Genomic DNA, 23,408 nt, shown 5'->3' on the forward strand with positions numbered 1-23,408 from the left:
GGTCAGGTCAAAGATGACGTCACAGGGGTCGAAAAAGTCAAAATGGCGGCGCTAGATATGGAGAGAGTTTTTCTCGAATAACTTTCGAATTAGTCAAGATAGGAACAAACTAAGGGCATCATCGTGATCCTCTCGTCAATCCGCATCGAATGATATATATGTTGACCTCGAAAGGTCAAGGTCAAAGGTTGACCTCAGGTCACGTGACCTCGAGGTCATCATGTATATCATTCGATGCGTCTTGACGAGCTAAACACAATGAGACCATCCACGCGTCTGTATCTTGTTCCTGTACGGAGTTATTGGCCAAAAACCTTTGGTGACCTTTGATGACGTCACATGACCTCACAGCTGCCCAACAGCAAAACAGACCTCAAGATAGTGAAGGTTGATCGTATATGAAGTCATGTATGGTATATGGGGCCATTCCGACCCGTTTTAGTGGTAAAAACAGGGAGTTGATTTTTCCCCCATTGACTTATAATGGGGAGGTCGCGAAACTGACCTGACCTTAGGTCACCGATATCAAAATTCCGAGATAAACAAATTGCACATACTTGTACCCTAACTAAAGCCTGAAGAGAAGAAATTGATCGGTCAAAAACTCTAGCTCTGGCGTGATTGCAAACTTTTCTGAGGTAGGGTCACCAAACCGCCTCTGGTGACCTGACCTGAGGTCAGATCAACTCAAAATTTTCAGACATGTTGCGTAGAAGCCTTATAGGAAAAGTCAGAAAATTTGAGCTTCCTAGCTCAACGCGTTTGGGAGAAATAACCAAAAAACCTCAGGGGGGGCTCCTGAGGCCCCCCCCCCCCGCCAGGAATAGGGTTAAGCCTCAGAGCATCACTGACAGATGGCATCCATGTCTTACGGTTTTCGAAGTATCTCGAATTTCGGCTTTGCCCCAACTCCGGCATTGCCCCAACTTCCCCTAACATGCGTGTCTGGACTGTCTGACCCGGTACCGGGGTACCCTCATCCCCCATACCTTCATCGGTTGTCAGCTGCCGCGCCTCTGGTGAGAATCTGTTCACGGGAAACTCTGTAATCAGTGACGTCTTGATCAGAGTTCCCAGCCGTATGCGAGCCGTTATTTCCTTCGGCACGTGCAGCAGCTCGACGCTCGAGGGCGCCTCGAGAAGTCCGGTTTCCACCGCCATGCCACCTGCGGCTTGGGAGCTGCGAGCTCGATCCCAGGCCAGGTGTGGCTTTCTTATACACAAATGGCCAAGGTTTTGTCTCAGGCCATTATTGATCTTCGAGCTGTCATTGGCAGAAGGGTATTTGTCAAATCATCGAGTTTTTTTACGAAATTTAGGCACTCTTGCTTTCGCAATTTATTCGTAAATTAAAATTTGTGTTAAAAATAACAAAATAACATTTTTCTTGAAGAAATAAGCAGAGCAAAACTAAAAAGGTAAAATAGAATTTGCACAGTGCCAGTAAAGGGCAGGGATGTTGCTGTTCGTGGGATGTTGATGATCTGTTATTTACACTGAGAGCCCTTTGGAAAATTAGCAAATGAAGTAAAATGATCTCAAATGATCTCAAATTAACGGCCAGATAAAAACCATAAAAACAACATTATTTATAGCAAAGCACAATCATTTATGTGTGAACCTCTTCCCCTTCGGTGATCTGCCGTATAATCTATAGACACTGAGAAGTTATGACGTATGGATGAAGGATGCATTACCGAAATTCGGTTGTTACATTCCAAATCAGCCCTTCCATTTCCGCATTTGCCGCGCCACCAAGTGACCAAACAAATCAAACAGTGCTAATCGCCCATGCATCACCCGATTACATGTGATTTAGTCCGCGTTCGGCGGACCAGAAGCGGGTAAACATCGAATTAGTTCACACCACGTCATCCGACAAACAGACTCAGCGTCATCTCTGAGCACACAGAACCCCGGCTCATCGGCCGCTGCAGTGGGCCTGTGCCGTCTGCTATACCCTGTCTGACTGATTGGCACCCGGCTCCAGCGGCTCGCGCGCTGTCAAAACAACACCCTCCGTCAGCGGAGACGCCGAATGTAGTGTTGCCGAGGGGCAATCGCATTACACGGGATTGACTCGTAATCGAAGGGACCGGGAAATCACATATCCGGACGATGTTCAGTGCACTGCTCACCTTATGATGGAATACGTCGTGGATGTGTTTGTGTGCAAAAGCTGAAAAGCAGGCGAGAAGTGACACATTAAGGTCATATGTAAATTACTAAGACTCGTAATCGAAGGGACCGGGAAATCACATATCAAGGTCAACAGCGCACACGAGCATATCATACCGTGATAGAAGCGTTTAACCCTCGCATGTGTGCGGCGTTTGCCAGCTTCTAATGTGTAGAGGGGGTGGGGTCGGTTGGACCCCCCCCTTGCCGTTTGGCCCCTGATTGAGTCAGAGCTTCGCGGAAAGAACGAGCGTGTTGCCCGTGACGAGAGGAAGCCGATAATACCCAATTTCAAGGTCCTAGGTCATTGGTTGACCTTCTAGGTCAGGTCAATGACCCAAAGTCGGGAAAATCGGGACCTGTTAGAAAGTCGTAAAGTGTGACTGCTAAGGGGTTTTTCGGGGTGCTGATCACGAATATCGTGTTCGTTTTGATCACAGATGATGTCTTTAAGCATTTAGACCAGGTCGGGTCAGGTCAGGTCAGGTCAACCAGTAGGCGTCGTGACGGGTATTCGTAGTACGTGTCAACCGCCTCTGACAGCTTCGTAACATGTTACGAACTACGAAGTCACCAAAACTACTTCGGAAATGTTCAAATGGTTGCTAAATTCGAAGCTCCAAAAACTAGCCTAGAAACATGTAAAACTCGAAGAAGTGAACCGAGGTCACCAAAGGTCAATGACCTGACCTGACCTTCAGGTGACCTTGACACCCACCCTAATGCATGAGAATAGCATTAAATCACATGTTTGAACGTTTGAAACCACGAAAAGCTTGCAAACGCGCGGCTAATGCGAGCCGACATACGCGGAATCGCGATTCCGGCCAAACATGGTCTCGGAAAAGATGTCACAGGTCAAAGGTTATTTGGGTCAGGGTCATATTTTCAGGTAGGTGTAAAATTAATCAATGCGAGGTTACTGAAAGTTTCGTTGCGATCGGCCGTTTTTTACGCGAGTTATTTGCGAAAAACCATGGGGGGTCCATCCGACCCCTCCTACACATGCGAGGATTAATATAAATATCGTTCAATAAAGTTCCACCCGGTGCTGTTGTGCTTCCCAAAGTTTTCTTCTCCACAATTGTGAGGACATATCCTTTTAACTAGTTGAGGTCACCCACTCACCAAACTCATTTAGCTGACCTGGTAAAATTAGAGCTAAAACTACAAATGTGGCATATAGCATGACCCCTGGCTAGCTTACGCTTGCTAACCGGTGCCTTTTTAGTTGGGGTCACCCACTCACCAAACTCATTTAGCTGACCTGGTAAAATTAGAGCTAAAACTACAAATGTGGCATATAGCATGACCCCTGGCTAGCTTACGCTTGCTAACCGGTGTGCCAACTCTGTTCAGTTTGCAATATAGTCAAGGGAATACGGGATCCAATGTTCTCGAAATAGCCTAGTCGCATTATCCTCCGTTGTTGGCTCCACCGAAACGACTCAACTCGGACGTATGTACGGCCGGCAAGAGGGCAAAGTAGCGCGCCGAGAGCACCGTAAATTTCCGCGACGGAAGATCGCATTGCTGATTCGATTGCCTGCAGAGTCGTTAATGGATATTGAAAGTGCTCGGCCTTACCGGCACACAGAGTGAACTGCTCGCCTAGTTATCACCTTCATCAGTTCGCGATCTGCCGGGTGGCGTGACTTTTGTAAGCCCTGTGGAGTAGGGTATATTGTTTCCCTTTGTGTACTCCCGGTTTACTGAGTAAGTCTGCCAATGTGTGATCGGATCCTGCTCCCAATTGCCCTCCCTCGCCCGCCGCAGTACTGAACACCGGCTGATCCGCCGGCGATGCCCCTAAGCCCCAAATCACTGGAGCGCCGCCGCCGCTGTCGCCTTGACATCAAACAACGCCTCTGCCGCCGGACCCGGCCGCCGCCGCAAAATGAAACGGCAGGTCATTGGACGCAGGGGCGGGCAGGCAGCTGCGACACATGGCGGCGAGAGCGCCGGAGCAGAGGCAGAGAGGGAGAGCCGATCGTCAGCCCTCCTCCGGCGGCGCCTCGGCCGTGAGCACGCCCGGCCGGCTGCCGGAGACGGGCCAGCCGGCCTCGTCACGGGCCGGGCAACGGCACAATAAGGTCGGTTCACTGCGTTCGGCTGTTACGGTTATTGCCAGATGCACGCGGATTGCTCAGTCGGCGGCTGCTAAGGCCTAATCTAACAAAGTTACTGAATTAGGCATATCTCGAGGAAAGGCGGAATTATAATTCAGCAGGGCGTGATTTCCCCAGGGAAACGACATTTCCAGCCCCGCCTTATCGCATGCAACTTCGTAATGAATGTGATTGTGGGCGCATGCTACTTGACAGTAGATAAGACAAACATATGTTTCGGACCTTCAAAACTTTTTTTAGAAGAGACAAAAAATCATTGGATAAGCGACTTATAACTCCTATAACCCATTGTAAATTAGCTTAGCAACCTCTCGGATCTCGCTGCCATGTTGATTGTTGAACCTATTTTCATGTTCTGTTCCCTCCTCCCTTCCTCTTCCCCCCCCCTCTCTCTCTCTCTCTCTCTCTCTCTCTCTCTCTCTCTCTCTCTCTCTCTCTATCTCTCGTGAGTCCCTTTCCCATATGCCTATTAGATATGTAGGTATTCACGCTGAGCTCTTATCCAGTATGTACTACCATATGCTCGCTGATGCGTGCTCAGCTGAAAGCGCCCGGCAGACTGACAGTGCATATGCCAGTCTGCCGGGCTGCTGCTGTCACAGGTCGGTCGCCATATTGCTCCAGTCGGTGACAGATGGCCCAGTGTATGTGTAGTGATATTTCAGAGCCTTCGGTCGTTCTGTCAGTGACATTGAGTGACCGGGACGGGGCAGACTGGGCACTTGAAGTCACCTCCAGAACGGCAGTGTGCTAGCACGCCGAAGGAGACGGGAACCGTTTTCCGTGACAGCTGGGCATGGGCAAACACTAAGCGCCGTAAAAAGTGGGCGAGAACCGGATCTTGGCGTGCTAATGTGTGTCCATAGACCACTCCACTCATCCCTGCTGTGTGCAAATTAATTGATCTTTTCCTTGATCTAGTACACTGTCGACATAGGCGGCGGAACGGGGCGGGCACCGGGGCACCGTGCCCCCTTTGATTTTGGCATTTGGACATTAGCCCTATGGGCGTTGCATGGAAAGAATGGGACTAAAAGTCGGCAGTGCCCCCCCCCCCCTTAACCCGCGCCCGCGCCCCGCTGATGCTGCTGGATTTCCATGTTGTTTTTTTTTTCAATCACCTCTAATTGATCTACCTGGACAGTAGACGACACGCTGTAGGTATAGGCGACGGACGTTCGAGCGTCAAACATCATGAATAGAATAACTTTCGTCGGTCACTTTTAGTACAGGTCCCGTCAAAGGTCAGGTCACCAGGAGTCATCGAAGTCCAAATTTCACCTAATTTGACAAAACTCGAAACCTATCAATTATACCCATTATCTGCAAAAATATCAATTTTGAAATTTGGCCTTTTTTGACCTGACATTGACCTGACCTCCACCAGTGACTTAACCCTCGCCGGCCGATGGGGGGGGGGCGGGTGCCGCCCCCCATAGGGTTTTTTCGCAATAGCTCCAAGCACGCTGGCGATAGAGAGCTGAAACTTGGCAGACATGACCTTTGATTCAAGACCAATCTTTTAACACCAACCGCATTTTCGGGTCAGGTCAGGTCACTGACCTATGACGTCATAAGTGAACCTCTGCACGGTCTTCAGATGTCGCAACTTCGCAACGCCCTCACTGCCAGAGGAGCTTTCACAGGAAAATGAAACTTGGAGGATCTAGTATCTATTACGAGTCTCACAACTTGTATATCTCGGATTTTTCATAAAGGTCATATGAGGTCAGGTCATTTTTGTGACCTCACCATTATAAGTCAAAGGGGAAAATGAAAACTGCTATTCTGGCGCCGGGAACGATCTCCAACTATCTCAAGCACACAGAATCGTGATTTGATGCACTCCTTGCAAGGTAAGATACGTCACTTTTGCAACGTTGACCTTGCGTGACGTCATTTATGACGTCATCAAGGTCATATTAGTTTTTCGTCTATAACTCTTGATCAAATTGAGCTAGCGAGTCGGGAAAGCCCCCAATGGACTCAGGAAGACCTGCCGAATCGAATGATATTCGACATGACCTCTTTCGACCAACTTCGTGACCTGGGGGCGCTGACCTGACCTTGACCTGAGTTCAACACCCCAAGTTGACCTGACCCAAACAAAAAGTATATCATTGGACGCGCCTGAGCGAGGCGAACACGATGCTGCCAAGATCGGCGCTCTGCGGCCGTTTTTTGCGAAGTTATTCACCAAAAACTGAACCGTACCCTGAGACCTGACCTCAGAGGTCACCGGTTGACCTAGGACCTTAAAACCGGGTACCAATCTCTGTGTCTCGTAACGGCGCACACGCTCGTTTTTTTTTTCGCGACGTGCTAGCTCCACCAGGGGCGAAACGGTGAGGGGGGTCGTACCCGCCCCCCCCCCCCTCGGCCGGCGCGTATGTAGAAAACCAATAGGTCCGGCGAGGGTTAAACCGTTCCTGATGGTCTTGTAACCAACGCCATTGAGTTGGAAATGAAAAAAAATGGCCATAAAACATGCATCGCACAGCCCTGGCATGAAATTGGGGACATGTGCTGACCCCTGGTGACCTGACCTGTGACCTGGCCTGGTATTATCAGTGACCTCTAATAGCAACATATGTAGGTACACTACTAGGCAGCTGACGCCCTATCGCTGATTGTCGATGAAATGCGTTTTATTCGATGTTATCCAGGGTTTCGGAGTCGGAGTCGGAGTCGGAGTCGGAGTCGCCCGGTGTCGTGGCAAGCAGCCAGGAGTCGGAGTCGGAGTCGGAGTCGGACTCGGTCAAGCTGCCTCGACTCCGACTCCGGGAAGTTACTAAAATCCGTGATATCACTTTTCAGTTGTTTTTAACCAGTGGCCCCCGCGGTACATAGAGTTCGCTTCTGGTGATCAAAAATAACTTTTGCACACATCTTGTTTTTGTTCTGAGTTCCGGTCCTGGACTTAAAATTTCGGCACTTCCCAGGTCAAATTTCTATACGTCCCGACAACCAGCGCTTAACCCTCGCCGGCACAGGGGGGGGGGGGGTGATGCAACCCCCCCATAAGGTTTTTCGCGAATAACTCGCGTAAAAAGCGGCCGATCGCAACGAAACTTTCAGTACCCTCGCATTGATCAATTTTACACGTTCCCTGAAAATTTCATGACCCTGACCCCAATGGCCTTTGACCTGTGACCTCTTTTCCGTGACCATGTTTGGCCGAAATCGCGATTCGGCGTATGTCGGCTCGCATTAGCCGCGCGTTTGCAAGCTTTTCGTGGTTTCAAACGTTCAAACATGTGATTTGATGTTGCTCCCATACATTAGGGTGGGTGTCAAGGTCACCTGAAGGTCAGGTCAGGTCATTGACCTTTGGTGACCTCGGGTGACCTCGGCTCACTTTTTCGAGTTTTACATGTTTCTAGGCTAGTTTTTGGAGCTGAATTCGAATTTAGCAACCATTTGAACATTTACGAAGTAGTTTTGGTGCCTTCGTAACATGTTACGAAGCTGTCAGAGGTGGTTGACACGTATTACGAATACCCGTCACAACCCCTACCGGTTGACCTGACCTGACCTGACCCGACCTGGACTAAATGCTTAAAAACATCATCTCTGATCGAAACTAACACGATATTCGTGATCAGCACCCCGAAAAACCACACAGCAGCCACACTTTACGACTTTCTAACAAGTGGAAGGAGGCAGGTGGACAGGTGGAAGGAGGCGAATATTGTTCCCATACATAAAAAAGGATCAACAAAAGTGGCGGCAAACTATCGTTCGATTTCACTTCTACCGTTGTTTGGTAAGGTTTTGGAGAGGATAGTGTATGAGTCACTGTATGCGCACGTTCGCGGTGTTCTGTCTGAGAAACAGCACGGTTTTATCGAACATCGTAGTTGCGAAAGTAACCTATGTCACATTGTCCGTGCAGGCTGGCAGGCAATCTCAAACGGTAACCAGCTTGATTGCATATACACCGACTTCTCTGCCGCCTTCCAAAGTGTTGACCACCGTCTATTGTTACACAAGCTGCACAAATCGTACGATATCAACGGCCCTGCTCTTGCACTACTAGGCTCGTTTTTAGAAAACCGTAAACAGCGGGTGGTGTTAGACGGTCAAACGTCTGCTTGGACTCCGGTGATTTCGGGCACGCCGGAGGGTAGCCTGATTTCTCCCCTCTTGTTCATTGCATTTATTAATGATTTGCCATCGTATGTTCACTCAGAATGCCTGATGTACGCTGACGATGTGAAGATTTACCGGGAGGTACGCACAGATGCAGATGCCGTGCTGTTATATGACGATCTCACACGCCTAGTAGAATGGTCGTCATCCTGGAGATTAAAACTAAATGCGTCAAAGTGCAAGTCATTTACCATCACTCTCAAACGGTCACCCATCATCAGTCCCTATAGAATAGGTGGAGTGACGTTAGATCGCGTCACCACTATGCGCGATCTGGGAGTTACTCTGGACCAGAAACTCACCTTCGAGCGGCATGTTGATTCGATTGTCGCGGCGGGCAATAGAGCACTCGGCTTGTTGATTCGGTCACTCCAAGCCGGAGCGAGAATTAGGTATGACACTGGCGCTATCACCTCAGCATACTTCGCCAATGTACGTTCGGTTCTCGAGAACTGCAGTGTTGTGTGGGGCGGAGCGGCGAGAACACATACGGATCGCATAGAACGAATCCAGCATAAATTCCTTATTTGGCTTACAGTTAACTCTGTCACCAACTCGGATTCTCTCTCTTACGAAAATCTTCTTTCGGCACATTCTTTCACTTCTCTGGCAGCACGGCGGGTGCAACATGACTTGGTTTATGTAGCTCGTCTTTTCAAGCACAAAATTGACTCCAGTTCCCTGCGATCTCATTTTGGCCTCGCCGTCCCGCCTCGATCAGTTCGCCGCCGTGATCTGCTCGCCGTGCCGTTCGCCAGAGTCGAAACCATCAAGAATGGGCTCTATTGTAGGGTGCCGAGGCTCGCAAATGAGTTTCTGCGTGAAAACAACCAGCTAGACCTGTTTACGGACTCCTTAGCCACAGTGAGGAAAACAGCTAAGTCTTACGCTGCTCAGCTATCCTCCCGCGCCTTTCCCACAGACCAATGATGTTGCCGTGTGTCGCAAGATTGCGGTCTGTTTTGTATCATTTATTGTATACCTTTATTACGTGTTTGTATGATCAGTGTGCCTATGCCTATGTGACTTTACCCGTAAATGGGCTTTTCCCGTGGGTGATACTGTGAATAAATGAAATAAATGAAATGAATGAAATGAAGTCCCGATTTTCCCGGTTTTCAGGTCATTGACCTGACCTGGAAGGTCACCAGATGACCTAGGACCTTAAAATTGGGTTTCATCGGCTTCCTCTCGTGACGGGCAGCACGCTCGTTTTTTCCGCGAAGCTCTAGCTCGATCAGGGGCCAAACGCGAGGGGGGGTCGTACCATGAACCCCCCCCCCCCTTGTGCCGTCGAAGGACGCGAAATGGCCTGTGCCGGCGAGGGTTAACTCAGGAACGGATAGAGCTACAGCACAGTGGAAAAGCGCGCATTCAATAGCCCTTCTAACGGTCTTTCTGAATAGTTCTCGCATATTTGACCTGAAGTCAACGGTTAAGCCTGCAGGAGGCAAAAACTGTCAAAATAGACGTTCTTTGCGGAAACTTCTGCAATAACTTTTGACTCAAAACTTGCACGAGATTATTTTTATCAGCATCGTGTTCCTCGCGTCAAGACTCGTCATCGAATGAACTATAATTTGACCTCGAAACGTCAACTGATTGGACCTCAGTCAAGGTAATGGCCTGACAGGAAAAGGTCATGTTACATATCAGTCGATCCGTATCGTCGAGCCAAACACATCTAAAGCATTTTTCCTCGCTCTAGCGTAACGAGGGGTCACCCACCAGTGCCATTTTCCGGTTCATTGTGTCATGTTTACTTGTAATTCGATGTTTGAAAGTGTTTAGAATGACGCTGGTCCAAAAGAGGCGCATTTCAATTTTTCCTATTGACTTTAATGGAGAAGTCGGAAAATTGATCTGAAGTCACCGATATCAAATTTCCGAGAAAAACATTTTGTACGTACTGTTATCCTTATCAATTGCTGAAAGTTTCAAGGTGATCGGCCACTCGGTGTAGCTATGGCACTTGGCAGGCATTTAATTTCTTTATGAGGTGAGGCCACTTGGCGTGACCTTGTGACCTGACGTTGAGTGACCTTGGTCTAAAATTTACACAGCATATGCAGAAAAGATGCATGATAAGGTGTACCGAAAACAGTGCCGCCGGAGGGGGTGTTCAAGCACCCCCCAGCAGGGCGTGGGTTAACCCTCGCATGTGTAGGGGGGGGGTCGGATGGACCCCCCCCCATGGTTTTTCGCGAATAACTCGCGTAAAAAGCGGCCGATCGCGACGAAACTTTCAGTACCCTCGCATTGATCAATTTTACACCTACCCTGAAAATTTCATGACCCTGACCCAAATGACCTTTGACCTGTGACCTCTTTTCCGAGACCATGTTTGGCCGGAATCGCGATTTCGCGTATGTCGGCTCGCACTAGCCGCGTGTTTGCAAGCTTTTCGTGGTTTCAAACGTTCCAACATGTGATTTGATGTTACTGCCGTGTGTGTCAAGGTCACCTGAAGGTCAGGTCAGGTCATTGACCTTTGGTGACCTTGGGTGACCTCGGGTCACTTTTTCGAGTTGTACATGTTTCTAGGCTAGTTTTTGGAGCTGAATTCGAATTTAGCAACCATTTGAACATTTACGAAGTAGTTTTGGTGACTTCGTAACATGTTACGAAGCTGTCAGAGGCGGTTGACACGTACTACGAATACCCGTCACGACGCCTACTGGTTGACCTGACCTGACCTGACCCGACCTGGTCTAAATGCTTCAAGACATCATCTGTGATCAAAACTAACACGATATTCGTGATCAGCACCCCGAAAAACCCCTTAGCAGCCACACTTTACGACTTTCTAACAGGTCCCGATTTTCCCGACTTTGGGTCATTGACCTGACCTGGAAGGTCAATCAATGACCTAGGACCTTAAAATTGGGTATCATCGGCTTCCTCTCGTCACGGGCAACACGCTCGTTTTTTTCCGCGAAGCTCTAGCTCGATCAGGGGCCAAACGGCAAGGGGGGGGGGTCCAACCGACCCCCCCCCTACACATTAGAAGCTGGCAAACGCCGCACACATGCGAGGGTTAATAAAGTGTCGTTTTCAATGCTTCGTATCAGACCCGGAGTCGGAGTCGGAGTCGGAGTCGGAGTCGGTCAGGAGCTCGGAGTCGGAGTCGGAGTCGGAGTCAGAAAAGCGCTACCACGACTCCGAAACCTTATAACTTATAACACACAAGCCGCGAACCATCCGCCTTCGAATTATGAAACAGGCATCTTATCCACTCGGCCGCGCTGTCAGCGGAAGAGGGGCGAGTATTAGACGAATATAAGGCACACGGTAATATTACCGCGCCCTGGCTGCGTTCAAGCCCGGCCGCCGCTAAACCGGTAAAAATGCGTCGAAAACGGTACAATGATTGCTCTGTTTCTAAGAGCCCTTGATGACTTTTTGAAAATATTTTGGGTGGATATTGATCAGAAAAGAGTGCTCTTTCAATATATTAAGGACTTTTAGCCATAAGTCTACGTTATCAATATATTATGATGTTGTAAAGGTAAGCGTGCCTGTTTCACGTAAAACTCGCAATTTGTAAGCGTTTAATTATAAAGATGTGCGAGTGAATGGCCAAAAATATATATATTCTGAAGAGGCCAGATCCTCTTTTAGTCCGTGAAATGCACCCCGTGTCATTCGAGTGCATCGTTTTCAAATGCCAACGTTTTTCCTGAAATGTGTAAAAAATGCCCGTTTTCTCGAGATTAGAGGCTATTTCTTTGCACGTGGTACATACCTAAGCAAAAAACTTATTGCATACGATAGACCCATCTCTTCTGTATCCATCAGTGAAAACCGCATGTCGCTGCGACTTACGGTTACCGAGATATAAGCTCGGGAAAGGAGCGCTGCAGGCCCGATTTTCGCCCGTTGGCGGTTTTCGCCGGCCACGTGTTAAGCCTATGTGAGCACCCTTTTGCACGTGCCGACGGCGCACCCCTGGTCCGATCACGCCCAAATTTTAATACAAAGGCCGCCCACGCCCACAAATTCGGCATGCCAAATTTCACGTCGATACGCGGCGCCGTTCCGGCGCAATAAGACACATAAGTCATGACACACGGATGGATGGAGAACGCACGCACGGACGACTTATAATTCATAATATAGATTCCCTATAGGGAAGCCCGTGAACGGTAAAACATATTTTTTACCTGACCTGTGACGTCATCGGTGACCCCGAGGCCAATGAAATTGCTTTTCCTTCAACAAATTTGACAGGGCCATCGTACGCCGTTTGAATTTTGCGGATCCATCCAGTAGTTTCGAAGATACGTGGGCGGGGGGTGGGGGTAAAAAATAGCCCCCCACCATGTCGCGATATAAACAGACCCCACTAGGGTGCGGGTTAAACATTTATTATCCTTAACACTGGACGGATCCGGAAAATTCAAACGGCGTTCGATAGCCCTGTCAAATTTGTCAAGAAAAACCAAATTTCATTGACCTCGGGGTCACCGATGACGTCACAGGTCAGGTCAAAGATAAAATGTTTCACCGTTCACGGGGCTTCTAGGGAAGGCGCTAACTATAACACCGAGTAAAACGCATTTTGTCGAAAATCAGCGATAAGGCGTCAGTTGTCTAGTACATATGTTGCTATTAGAGGTCACTGGTCATACCAGGTCAGGTCACAGGTCAGGTCACCAAAGGTCACCAAGGGTCACCACATGAGCCCAACTTTACTAAGGTTATGCGATGCATGTTTTATGGCCAGTTTTTCATTTCCAACTCAATGGTGTTGGTTATAAGACCATCAGGTACGGTTTAGGTCACTTTCTGGTGGAGGTCAGGTCAAGGTCAGGTCAAAAAAGGTCAAATTTCAAAGTTGCTATTTTTGCATAAAATGGGTATCGATTCGATGCAGCTCGTCACGGGGAGTCTAATGGTGGTCTTTGTTTTGCGCTACGAGGTCTAGAATTGCTAAAAATTGAGTTTGAAAATTTGACGTCATCAATTTTTAACAGTTTTTTCGCTATAACTTGGCCAAAAAAAGAGGTATCGATCTCAAATTTGGTATGTAGATAGAAGGCGGTAGGGACTATCACATATATTCCGGTTTTTTCGAAATTCAAAAAACTTTTTGGATTTTTCGGCTATTATATTCAAAAAATCTATTTTTTATTTTTGGGGGTAAAAATCCAAATGATTCGAAAAACCGAAATAGCAGTTTTGTAGCCCTTTTGATTCAACACCTTTTATATCTGAAACATTTTTCTGTATCTCTAAAGCTGTAGGCCTGACAGCTCTTCCTGCGAAACCTTTTTTTTGGGTCGAAAATGGCAAAAATGACGTCACTGTGACGTCATTAGCGGCCAACCTATCATATCCTTTGGAAAAATTTTTGGTCACCATGTGCGCTATAGCTGCTCCCGGGAGGGTACTGCAAGTTTGGTGACGATCGGCGCAGCGGTTCTCGAGATATATTGAAAAAACTAAAGGGGGGGGGCAAAAAATGCCCCCCCCCCACCGCCTGGAAGGTTAACCCGCGCCCTGGTGGGGGGGCTATTTTTTGCCCCCCCCCCCCCTCCAGACTTTTTGATATATCTCCAGAACCGCTGCGCCGATCGTCACCAAACTTTCAGTACCCTCCCGGACATCAATTTTACACATTGTGACCAAAAATTTTTCCAAAGGCTATAATAGGTTGGCCGAAAATGACGTCAGAGTGACGTCATGTTCTGCCGTTTTCGACCCAAAAAAGGGTTTCGCGGGAAGAGCTGTCAGGCCTATAGCTTTGCAAATACAGAAAAAATGATAAAGACATAAAAGCTGTAGAATCAACAGGGCTACAAAACTGCTATCTCGGATTTTTGAAATTTTGGGATTTTGACCCCCAAAAATCAAAAAATATTTTTTTTTGCATATAATAATCGAAAAATCCAAAAAGTTTTTTGAATTTCGCAAAAACCGGAATATATGTGATAGTCCTTACCGCCTTCCATCCACATACCAAATTTGAGATCGATACCTCTTTTTTTGGCGAAGTTATAGCGAAAAAACTGTTCAAAATTGATGACGTCAAATTTTCAAACTCAATTTTTAGCAATTCTAGAACCCGTAGCGCAAAACAAAGACCACCATTAGACTCCCCGTGACGAGCTGCATCGAATCAATACCCATTTTATGCAAAACTATCAACTTTAAAATTTGACCTTTTTTGGCCTGACCTTGACCTGACCTTGACCTGAACTTCACCAGAAAGTGACCTAAGCCGTACCTGATAGTCTTATAACCAATACCATTGAGTTGGAAATGAAAAATTGGCCATAAAACATGCATCACACAACCTTAGTAAAGTTGGGCTCATGTGACCTGACCTGTGACCCTTGGTGACCTGACCTGTGACCTGACCTGGTATTGTCAGTGACCTCTAATAGTAATATATCTACTAGGCAACTGACGCCCTATCGCTGATTTTCGACAAAATGCGTTTTACTCGGTGTTATAGCGCATTCCCTAGAAGACCCGTGAACGGTGAAACATTTCATCTTTGACCTGACCTGTGACGTCATCGGTGACCCCGAGGTCAATGAAATTTGGTTTTCCTCGACAAATTTGACAGGCCTTTCGAACGCTGTTTGAATTTTGCGGATCCGTCCAGTAGTTTCGGAGATACGAGGGGGGGGGGGGCAAAAAATAGCCCCCCCCCCCACCAGGTCGCGTTATAAACAGACCCCACCAGGGCGCGGGTTAATTCTGCAGGCGTGACAGCTAGCTCTTCCCGTAATTTTTCTTTTTTTTTTGTCGAAAATGGCAGAACACGAAGTCACTCTGACGTCATTTGTGGCCAACCAATCATAGGCTCTGTAAAAGGTTTTGGTCATATGGTGTAAAATTGATGGCAGAGAGGTTTGGTGACGATACTCGCACTGCAACCTACCTAACCTACTTCAGGAGATATCGACTATCGGCTGAAAGCAGAGGGGGTCGTTTCGCACCCCAACGGGGTACGGGTTGATTAAGAATGCGATTAACTTTTATGCGACGATATCATGCTACATGGACAGACACTCAACTGATCTAATCAGTTCCAAATAATAGGTGAAGGACACAGATGAAATATATAGCGCAACTTCAGCTTTTTTCAAGCTCGGCGGGCGGAATAAGGCCATTATTAAATAACCAGTAGTCATATTTGTGATCAATGGTCTTTGAACGTCATTGACCAGATAACTCCATCGGTTACCCGAAACACAACATTCTACCATCCAGTTTATTGTTCACATGACAATATGCAATACACATAATCAGCTCGAATAAATCGGACAGAACCTACCAGTCGAGAATGTAATACAACCTAGCGACATGAACAGAGAAACCCGAAACGCCGGCGCCGAACCGACCAGCGGCGTCCACCGGAGCGGGGGTACGGTGCCAGTCTGATCAGCCGGTCAGCGGCGGGACCCAGCCTCACACCCGGCGGAACACACATCTCCCCGCTGACCGGCCGAGCGCGTCACCACCCCGCCCGGCGAGTGCCGCACAGAGTCTGTCCCAGGCACCGCACGGTCCAGAAGCCTGCCGCGGGGACACGCAGCCCACGGGGCGGACCGCGGCGACTCCCGGGAGAGGTAAAGCTGATGTGGCCGCCGCCGACCGGCCCGGACCGCCTCAGGCGGGTGTGGGGAGGGCCCAGCCCGCCGCCGCCGCCGCAGAGCCCGGGGGAGGTCAGCTGCATCGCCCTCAGCCAGCGCCGAGATGACACTCCCATCCCTCACATCACATTCGGACCTAAGGTATGATACAACGCGCAACCAATCAGCACTCCTAACACACACTGGAATACGTGGCCACACAATGAGATAAGCATGAAAGAACTCACACGCAAAAAAAAAAAACAAGCCTAAGATACTACGCAAACGTTATCCCACAAGCACACATCAGTCTACCCAGTGGTTAACAGCGTCAGTCCCGACCACTCTCAGTCGCCGTCTCATTCCAACTATCTCACTCAGTCTCGCGACCAGCCACTCATTCAAACTGTCCAGTTACGCCTGGACACAACACCACAATTTCGCCACCACACATTCACACAGCACACCAAGTCGCATTTCACACTATTCGCATATGTGCGATGCCGGTCATGGGTGCCTGTATAACTACACTCAAACGTTTGAGTTGGTGCTTGCCGTGCTTTATGTCGCCGGTAATTGCAATCTCTCATCCCACATTGGTACATTCACCAGGGCTCCTGATTCGAATCAAACTCCACAAATCAAACAGATGCCGTAGAGACATATCGATGTTTCATTTCATTTTCCAGATCACACTAGTCACATAACACAGCATCGCTCATCCGGGTTTCCCGGCCTTGATCTATGTCTCCCACGCGCTCCTAGTTCACCGCCGTGATCTCTTCAGTCTCCTTCAAACACCAAGTCAGTCACCAGCTACCTATTCAGGTAGAGGCGAGGTAGTCGAATCACGACCGTCCATCGTCCCAATGCCCTCCGATCATCTGTCGAGTTCACAGCTCCGTCTTTTCCGGCATTCCAGGCTGTAGCTCGCCTCCACCGCATAAATCGCTCTCAGATTCCGGCCGGTACCTCCCTGTACCGCTCTCAGTCCGGCCGGTACCTCCCTGTACCGCTCTCAGATTCCGGCCGGTGCCTCCCTGTACCGCTCTCAGATTCCGGCCGGTGCCTCCCTGTACCGCTCTCAGATTCCGGCCGGTGCCTCCCTGTACCGCTCTCAGATTCCGGCCGGTGCCTCCCTGTACCGCTCTCAGTCCGGCCGGTGCCTCCCTGTACCGCTCTCAGATTCCGGCCGGTGCCTCCCTGTACCGCTCTCAGATTCCGGCCGGTGCCTCCCTGTACCGCTCTCAGTCCGGCCGGTGCCTCCCCGTCTCCCTCCCCCGGGGCCCGCCGGTCAGTGGCGCCGTCACCCAGCGTCCATCACTAGCGGCACCGGCGGCGGACCGCTGCCGCCCTCTGTACGTCCATCCGCGGTCCTCCCGGCGCCGGCCAGCCTCCCCGTATCACACACTTCCCTGCCGTCGTCAGCGGACTGGGCCGGCCAGCCGTACTCTCCTGTCGCCCGGGCTGCCCACAGCGGCGGCGGCGGCGGGCGGGGTGCGACGCGACGCTCGACCTAGGACACTTATGAACACTCACTCGAAGCACAGTCACACCGCGCTCGCTGCGACGCGGCACAGCCGGCAGGTCTGTCCGTCCGTCCGACCGCTCGGCTGCGGCGCGGCTCTCCTAGTGGGTCTGACATTGGACGGGGCCGCCGGGGCCGCGGCCGCCGTGCATGTCGTCCTCGTCGTAGACGGCGCCGTGCGCCTGGTGGTGGCGGCGGCTCTCCTGGCGCGGGTCCAGGTCGGCCAGCTGCACCATCTCGGCGTCCTCGGGCACCGGCAGGAACGGCCTGCGGGCGGAACAGGACCAGAGTGAGATAACGCCGCGAGAACGCTGAGCAAGGAAATCCAGCCCGATCACACTTCAAAGACAGTTCAAGTGGAGTCAAATTAGCATGTCCCAATCTTCCATTGAATCACACAAAAGAGCTCTAGACAATTAAAAACGTCGGTATTTCGAGTTAAACCAGAATATAAAGAATCTTTCTTATCCGGAAAATCCCGATCAGGAGCCTCCTAACCAGTGAGGACAGGACGCGTCACCCACCTGGGCGGCAGCAGTTTCTCCAGCTGCGCCACGTTGGCCGGGTCGAGCCGCTCGGGGAAGTTGACCAGGAACTGCACGATCAGGCGGCCCTTCTCGAACGGATTCCGGTAGTGCGGCATGCCCTCGTTCAGGATGCACTTGATGACGCCGTGCTTGATGACCTCGCCTGGGGAAAAACGGGGGAAGGTCACAGCTCAGGCTGGGGTGACAAGCAATGTGATGTGGGGTTGAACGTGTTCACACTTCTAGCTGGTTTGCGTTGTTGGCGCCATATGAAGGAAAACAGCATGAAAAGAAAAACAAAAACACGGGCACGTAAGCATTAAGAGCACGTTAAGATTTGAAATCCGCAACCATTATGATCAAACCGCCTACTTTTACATTTTAGCCTTTCATACCATGCTTCAACCTTCAAAGGATAGGTACTAAAAACTATTTTGTTCTGACAAAATATTACTACGAAGCACCATGAACGATCCTGAAATGCATGCCGCACCTGGTATGCAGGTGAGCAGCAGTGAGCGTTTGTCCAGCGTGGTGATGGTCTTCTGGAAGCCGCACAGCGCCTCCACCAGCTCGATTTCCATCTTCATGATGAGGTCGTCGCCGTCCCGCCTGACGGAGAGGAGGGAGAGGGTGAGTCGGAGCGAGAGGGGCAGGGGAGACAGACGGCACGGCGTGCGGGGAAAAGGAGTGCAGAGAAGGGCATGGTGGAATGGGAGAGGGGGGGGGGACTGTCGTAGACAAATGGGAGCGGGAGGGGTCATCGGGCAGGAGAGTGGAAACAAAACTCTACTATCACCGGCGTACCTGATTTCTTAACCCGCCTACCAGAAACATGGCGGCGGGAATAGCGGTAAGATAGCAGAGTGCTGACGCATAGCCGCTTACTGGCTTAACCGATACAATGTTCATGATAGATAAGAGAGCGCACATACACAAACGCCATGCCGGAAGTATGTAACACTGAACGCCAACAGCCCACACGATATGAATCAACCGATCAGTCAAGATACCAAAGGAAACCACCGGCACTTCAGGAAACAAATCTGACTATCATTGGATCGGTGACCCCCGAACAAAAACACGTCACCACGGCTGACGTTTACAGCACTCACTTGAAGGTCTCGTGCTCGCGCTCGTCGAGCACAATGATGATGTCTCCGGGCTCGAGGCCCGGCTCCTGGTCGCCCTCGCCGCTGAATGTGATCCGCTGGTCGTCCGTCATACCCTTGTCAATGTGTACCTCCAGAATCTTTTTGGTCCGAACCACCTGAAAACGATTCGAGTATGCACGTTATTGCAAAATTAAAATGAGTCAGCAGAGCAGACATCTCCAAAATAAAAAGGCAAACCCGCGACGACTTAGAGATATCTGAACGTTTACCCTGAGCGTATCCTTTCCAACAGACCATCCCCTGTCAGCCCCCCCCCCCCCCCCACCGAGCTGTCTCCGTACCTTTTTGCCGTTGCAGTGTTTGCACCTGTCGCGCGGGTTGATGCGCTCGCCCTGGCCGCGGCACTCGTCGCACATGGACTGGATCTGCTGCACGAAGCCGGGCCCCAGCTGCTGTACGCGGATCTGCATCCCTGATCCGCGGCAGTTGGGGCACGTCTCAACGGCGCCCTTCTTGCCGCCGCGGCCCTCGCAGCGCTCGCAGATGACGTTCTTCTGCAGGGAGAGCTTGCGCGTGGCGCCGTTGTACATCTCCTCCAGGGTGACGGGCAGTTGGTGGACCACGTTCTTACCCCTGAGAATGGACACGGGCCAGCGAGGGTCATACACCGGTACGCGGTACGGGAGCGGAATGTGACGGAAACGCATCTCAAGCAACCAGATCACTAGATTCTCGAATACTCCCTCGGTAATGCGCAGTTGGAATATGCTAGATCGTCCGGTCCATGCCGTCAGAGCGGTGGCCCCTCAGATCATCCTACGGCCGGCGGAGCGGAAACGCCCGTCAGCGGATCCGTGAACAGGATGTGACGTCACACCGTAATTCCACGGCGTCATACCAGCACGTGTTGATGACGTCACACCCATGGCGTGTTCAGGGATATCGGTCAATACCGAAGCGACGAGAACAGCCTAAGCCGCTATTGAAGCAGACTTGCAAAAGCCGGCACCAACAACCGGACCAGCGAGGCGTACTCACGAGTACGACACGGAAACTATCCATCTCCGACAGAAATAATGCTTTTAAGGCTGAAACAGACTCTTTCCGCGTTCAGGAAATCGCATGCGAGAGCCTATTCAAATACATTATAATTCTTCTCGCATCAATCGCATCCGGGAGGTGCGTGCGATTGATGCGGGCGTGCCTCCATGTATTTGAATAGGCTCTCGCATGCTATTTCCTGACTGCGGAAAGAGTCTGTTTCAGCCATTAACCATGACTCGACAGTTCTAGACCATTCAACGACCGCCCGTACATAAGAAACCGTTCCCAAAGCGTGGGATATCATAAAAACGTGATAAATTGGGAAAACTTCGAATCTGAAACTGCTACAATGTCACTTTTGGTTTCCCAATTGCCCACGCGAAATACCCAAGCAAAGGGGTGGGCGCTTACCTGCGCTCGCGCTCCTTGCGGTGTCCTCCGCCGCCGAAGAACATGTCGAAGATGTCCATGGGCGAGTGGAAACCGCCGCCACCGCCGCCCGATCCGCCCTCCTTGATGGCCTGTTCGCCACCCTCATCATAGATCTGCCGCTTCTTCTCGTCAGAAAGCACCTCGTACGCCTGCGAAATCGCCTTGAAGCGCTCGCCCTCGGACGGGTTCTTGTCCGGGTGGTACTTGAGCGCCAGCTTGCGGTAGGCCTTCTTCAGCTCATCGGCCGTGGCGGAGGGTTTCACCCCCAGCACGTCGTAATAGCCAGTCTCCTTCACCATTGTGGAGGATCTGAAAATGGCCAGCAGTGTGCATGGTCAGATGCAGTGCAAGCAGACTGGTTGTGGTCAGATGGCTGGTGTGAGCAGGCAGCAGCTTAATATTTATATTGAATATTGTCAACATTTTCTTTGGTTGCAAATGCAAACTAATGATTAAAATACGGGGAAAATGGTGATTAGAATTAGGGGAAATCAAGGACATTTCAAGTCTCAAGTATTGTTTTTCTGCCATTTTAACATTATCACTCCATATAAGCGATGATGTGCTGTTATGTTCCAACTTACTTTGCACACCAAGTCCAGCTAAATTGTATATTGGGCCTTTGCAGACCAGCAAAAAAAAAAAAAAACTTAATGTAGCTGGGGTCATTATCTATTGGGCATACTGTAAAGCACAGCAACAAATGAGCTGCCTCAGCTACCATCAATGGAAACAAATCCACTGACTCAGCTCACACCAACCAGGCTGGTACTCTTGACCAGTAAACACAAAAACCCAATACTTTTCCAACCTACCAAACCTGTGAATATGCTCAGCTAAACAGGATTGTTTAATAATCCTTAGGACTGCACCATTGTGCACAGTGCATCATATTCACAGAAACTACCAACTGAGTAGTGCATGAAAGCACCATATAAGGGTCACACATCTCCATGTAATATTGAGTTATACACCACACTGCTGCAATTCTGCACCTCAGTACACACCAGCCAGGTGCCTTGCCCAACCCACAGGATTTGGCTAAATCTCTGGTTTGCCAAATACTGCCCCATCTATGGCACACTGATACTGCAAGTATTTCCTTCCAGAGCAGATGCTTCCCCACAAACTACAGAGTCAACGGTATATAGTGACACATGTGGCCATAGACGTCTGCCATTTGAATACTGGTGTACCTTGCCACCCTGGTTCCTGACAAAGCAAACCCATACATAGGACGCCGGTGAAAACAGGGTGCCAGAGGACATAGTTGGTCACGTAACTACCTAGGCTATGGAGAAGTTCTCCCCCTCTTGATGCCCCTACTGTGAGTGATTGTCACGCGGTTCGTGCACATAAATTTCAAGAGCCTTGATCAAACCGCCCCAGGCACCCTGGGTATTAGTATATATTAGGTCCGAGTGGACAATTGTGACGCTGTTGATACAAATATGTAACAGCAAAAATTTTAGGTTTTAGGTTAGGTTAGGTTGTAGGTTTGTAGGTTTTAGGTTTTACGTTGTAGGTTTGTAGGTTAGGTTGGGTTAGGTTGTAGGTTTGTAGGTTGTAGGTTGGTAGGTTGTAGGTAAATCAGTCGGGGAAACTATGGTAAAATCTGCTATTTTTAGCAGTCTGCTATTTTTAGCAGTCTGCTATTTTTAGCAGAAATCTGCTAAAAATGGGTACGCATGTGACGTCATCGTACCCAAATATAGCAGATTTGGGTACGGCCCCATACAAAAGCAGATCTGCACCCTAATTGAAGCAAATGCGCATCAAATGCCTGGCAGATTCATGATAAGAATAGTGCTGAGAGTGATCTCTGCTATTTTTGTTCAGATCCGACTATTTTCAAATTCATTATTTGAAAATAGTCGGATCTGAACAAAAATATCAGAGGACATTCTCAGCACTATTCTTATCATGAATCTGCCAGGCATTTGATGCGCATTTGCTTCAATTAGGGTGCAGATCTGCTTTTGTATGGGGCCGTACCCAAATCTGCTAGGTATATTTGGGTACGATGACGTCACATGCGTACCCATTTTTAGCAGATTTCTGCTAAAAATAGCAGACTGCTAAAAATAGCAGATTTTACCATAGTTTCCCCGACTGAAATAGGTAAGGTTAGGTCAGGTTTGATTACGTTTGTCTTTTATTTCCAGGACATATAAGTATCATTTTTGGATTCAGGATGTCAAATAATGTAAGAATATGAAAACTTTATCTTTTAACAGTCACTCGGACTTAATGTATACTTTTACCGGCACCCTGTTTTCACCATCGTCCCATACACCCATCCCTTTAACAACAAACTTACGGGACAGGCATAGCTTAATGTGTCCAGCCCAAACGAAGCCAAGCAGCTCCTAAGAAAAGCTCCACTTGATTCACACAGAACTTATGCTGATGCACGTAGGCACTACCTATTCTCATAAACTGAAATCCCGAGCTGAAGCACGAGGCCAACGGTGGCAGCCCTTCGCTTCCAATTATCTTTCTCCAGCAAGGACGGACTTTGAACTAATCAGAATCGGACCAAGTCATGGCAGAAATACTCACCGAGGTACCCCAGATTACTGTGGAATGCTCTGGAACTAACCCTCGTAGGCCATGTGCAGAGAAAAAGGCCAATATCGCTCCCCACGCTGCTGATGCGCCGAATCGCCCCAGGGCAGCGTGGAAGGCCCGAGAAGGTATTAGAGTAGCGAAATTTT

At 49.5% G+C, this 23,408-nt stretch overlaps 2 protein-coding genes across 4 annotated transcripts in view; both read right to left on the reverse strand.

Annotated features, from left to right (window-relative positions):
* The window catches only part of LOC122379139, a 45,243-nt gene extending 43,680 nt beyond the window's left edge, over positions 1-1,563 (reverse strand). Inside the window, exon 1 of the mRNA XM_043361085.1 lies at positions 990-1,563. Coding sequence (XP_043217020.1) covers positions 990-1,161 — 172 coding nt within the window. The 5' untranslated portion in view covers positions 1,162-1,563. The remainder of the gene's footprint in view (positions 1-989) is intronic.
* A 14,107-nt stretch (positions 1,564-15,670) lies between these two features.
* LOC122379116 (dnaJ homolog subfamily A member 1-like) lies at positions 15,671-23,376 on the reverse strand. 3 transcript variants are annotated; one of them, XR_006256128.1, is made up of 8 exons: positions 23,012-23,161; positions 20,671-21,000; positions 19,557-19,848; positions 19,216-19,370; positions 18,594-18,712; positions 18,098-18,263; positions 17,049-17,840; positions 15,671-17,017 (listed from the first exon to the last, which is right to left on the reverse strand). XR_006256128.1 is itself a non-coding variant. In XM_043361055.1 (7 exons), exons 2-7 carry the CDS (start codon positions 20,988-20,990, stop codon positions 17,675-17,677), a joined length of 1,218 nt encoding a protein of 405 aa, XP_043216990.1. In that variant the 5' UTR covers positions 20,991-21,000; positions 23,254-23,376; the 3' UTR covers positions 15,671-17,674. The 3 variants fall into 3 exon arrangements, 2 of the variants coding, with proteins under 2 accessions (XP_043216990.1, XP_043216989.1); XM_043361055.1 differs by lacking the exon at positions 23,012-23,161 and adding an exon at positions 23,254-23,376 and having other exon boundaries at positions 15,671-17,840; XM_043361054.1 differs by having other exon boundaries at positions 15,671-17,840; positions 23,012-23,246.
* Between the last annotated feature and the right edge of the window lie 32 nt (positions 23,377-23,408).

Source organism: Amphibalanus amphitrite, unplaced genomic scaffold (assembly GCF_019059575.1).
Source record: "Amphibalanus amphitrite isolate SeventyFive unplaced genomic scaffold, NRLGWU_Aamphi_draft 000072F_arrow, whole genome shotgun sequence".
In the NCBI taxonomy this organism is placed as follows: Eukaryota; Metazoa; Arthropoda; class Thecostraca; order Balanomorpha; family Balanidae; genus Amphibalanus; species Amphibalanus amphitrite.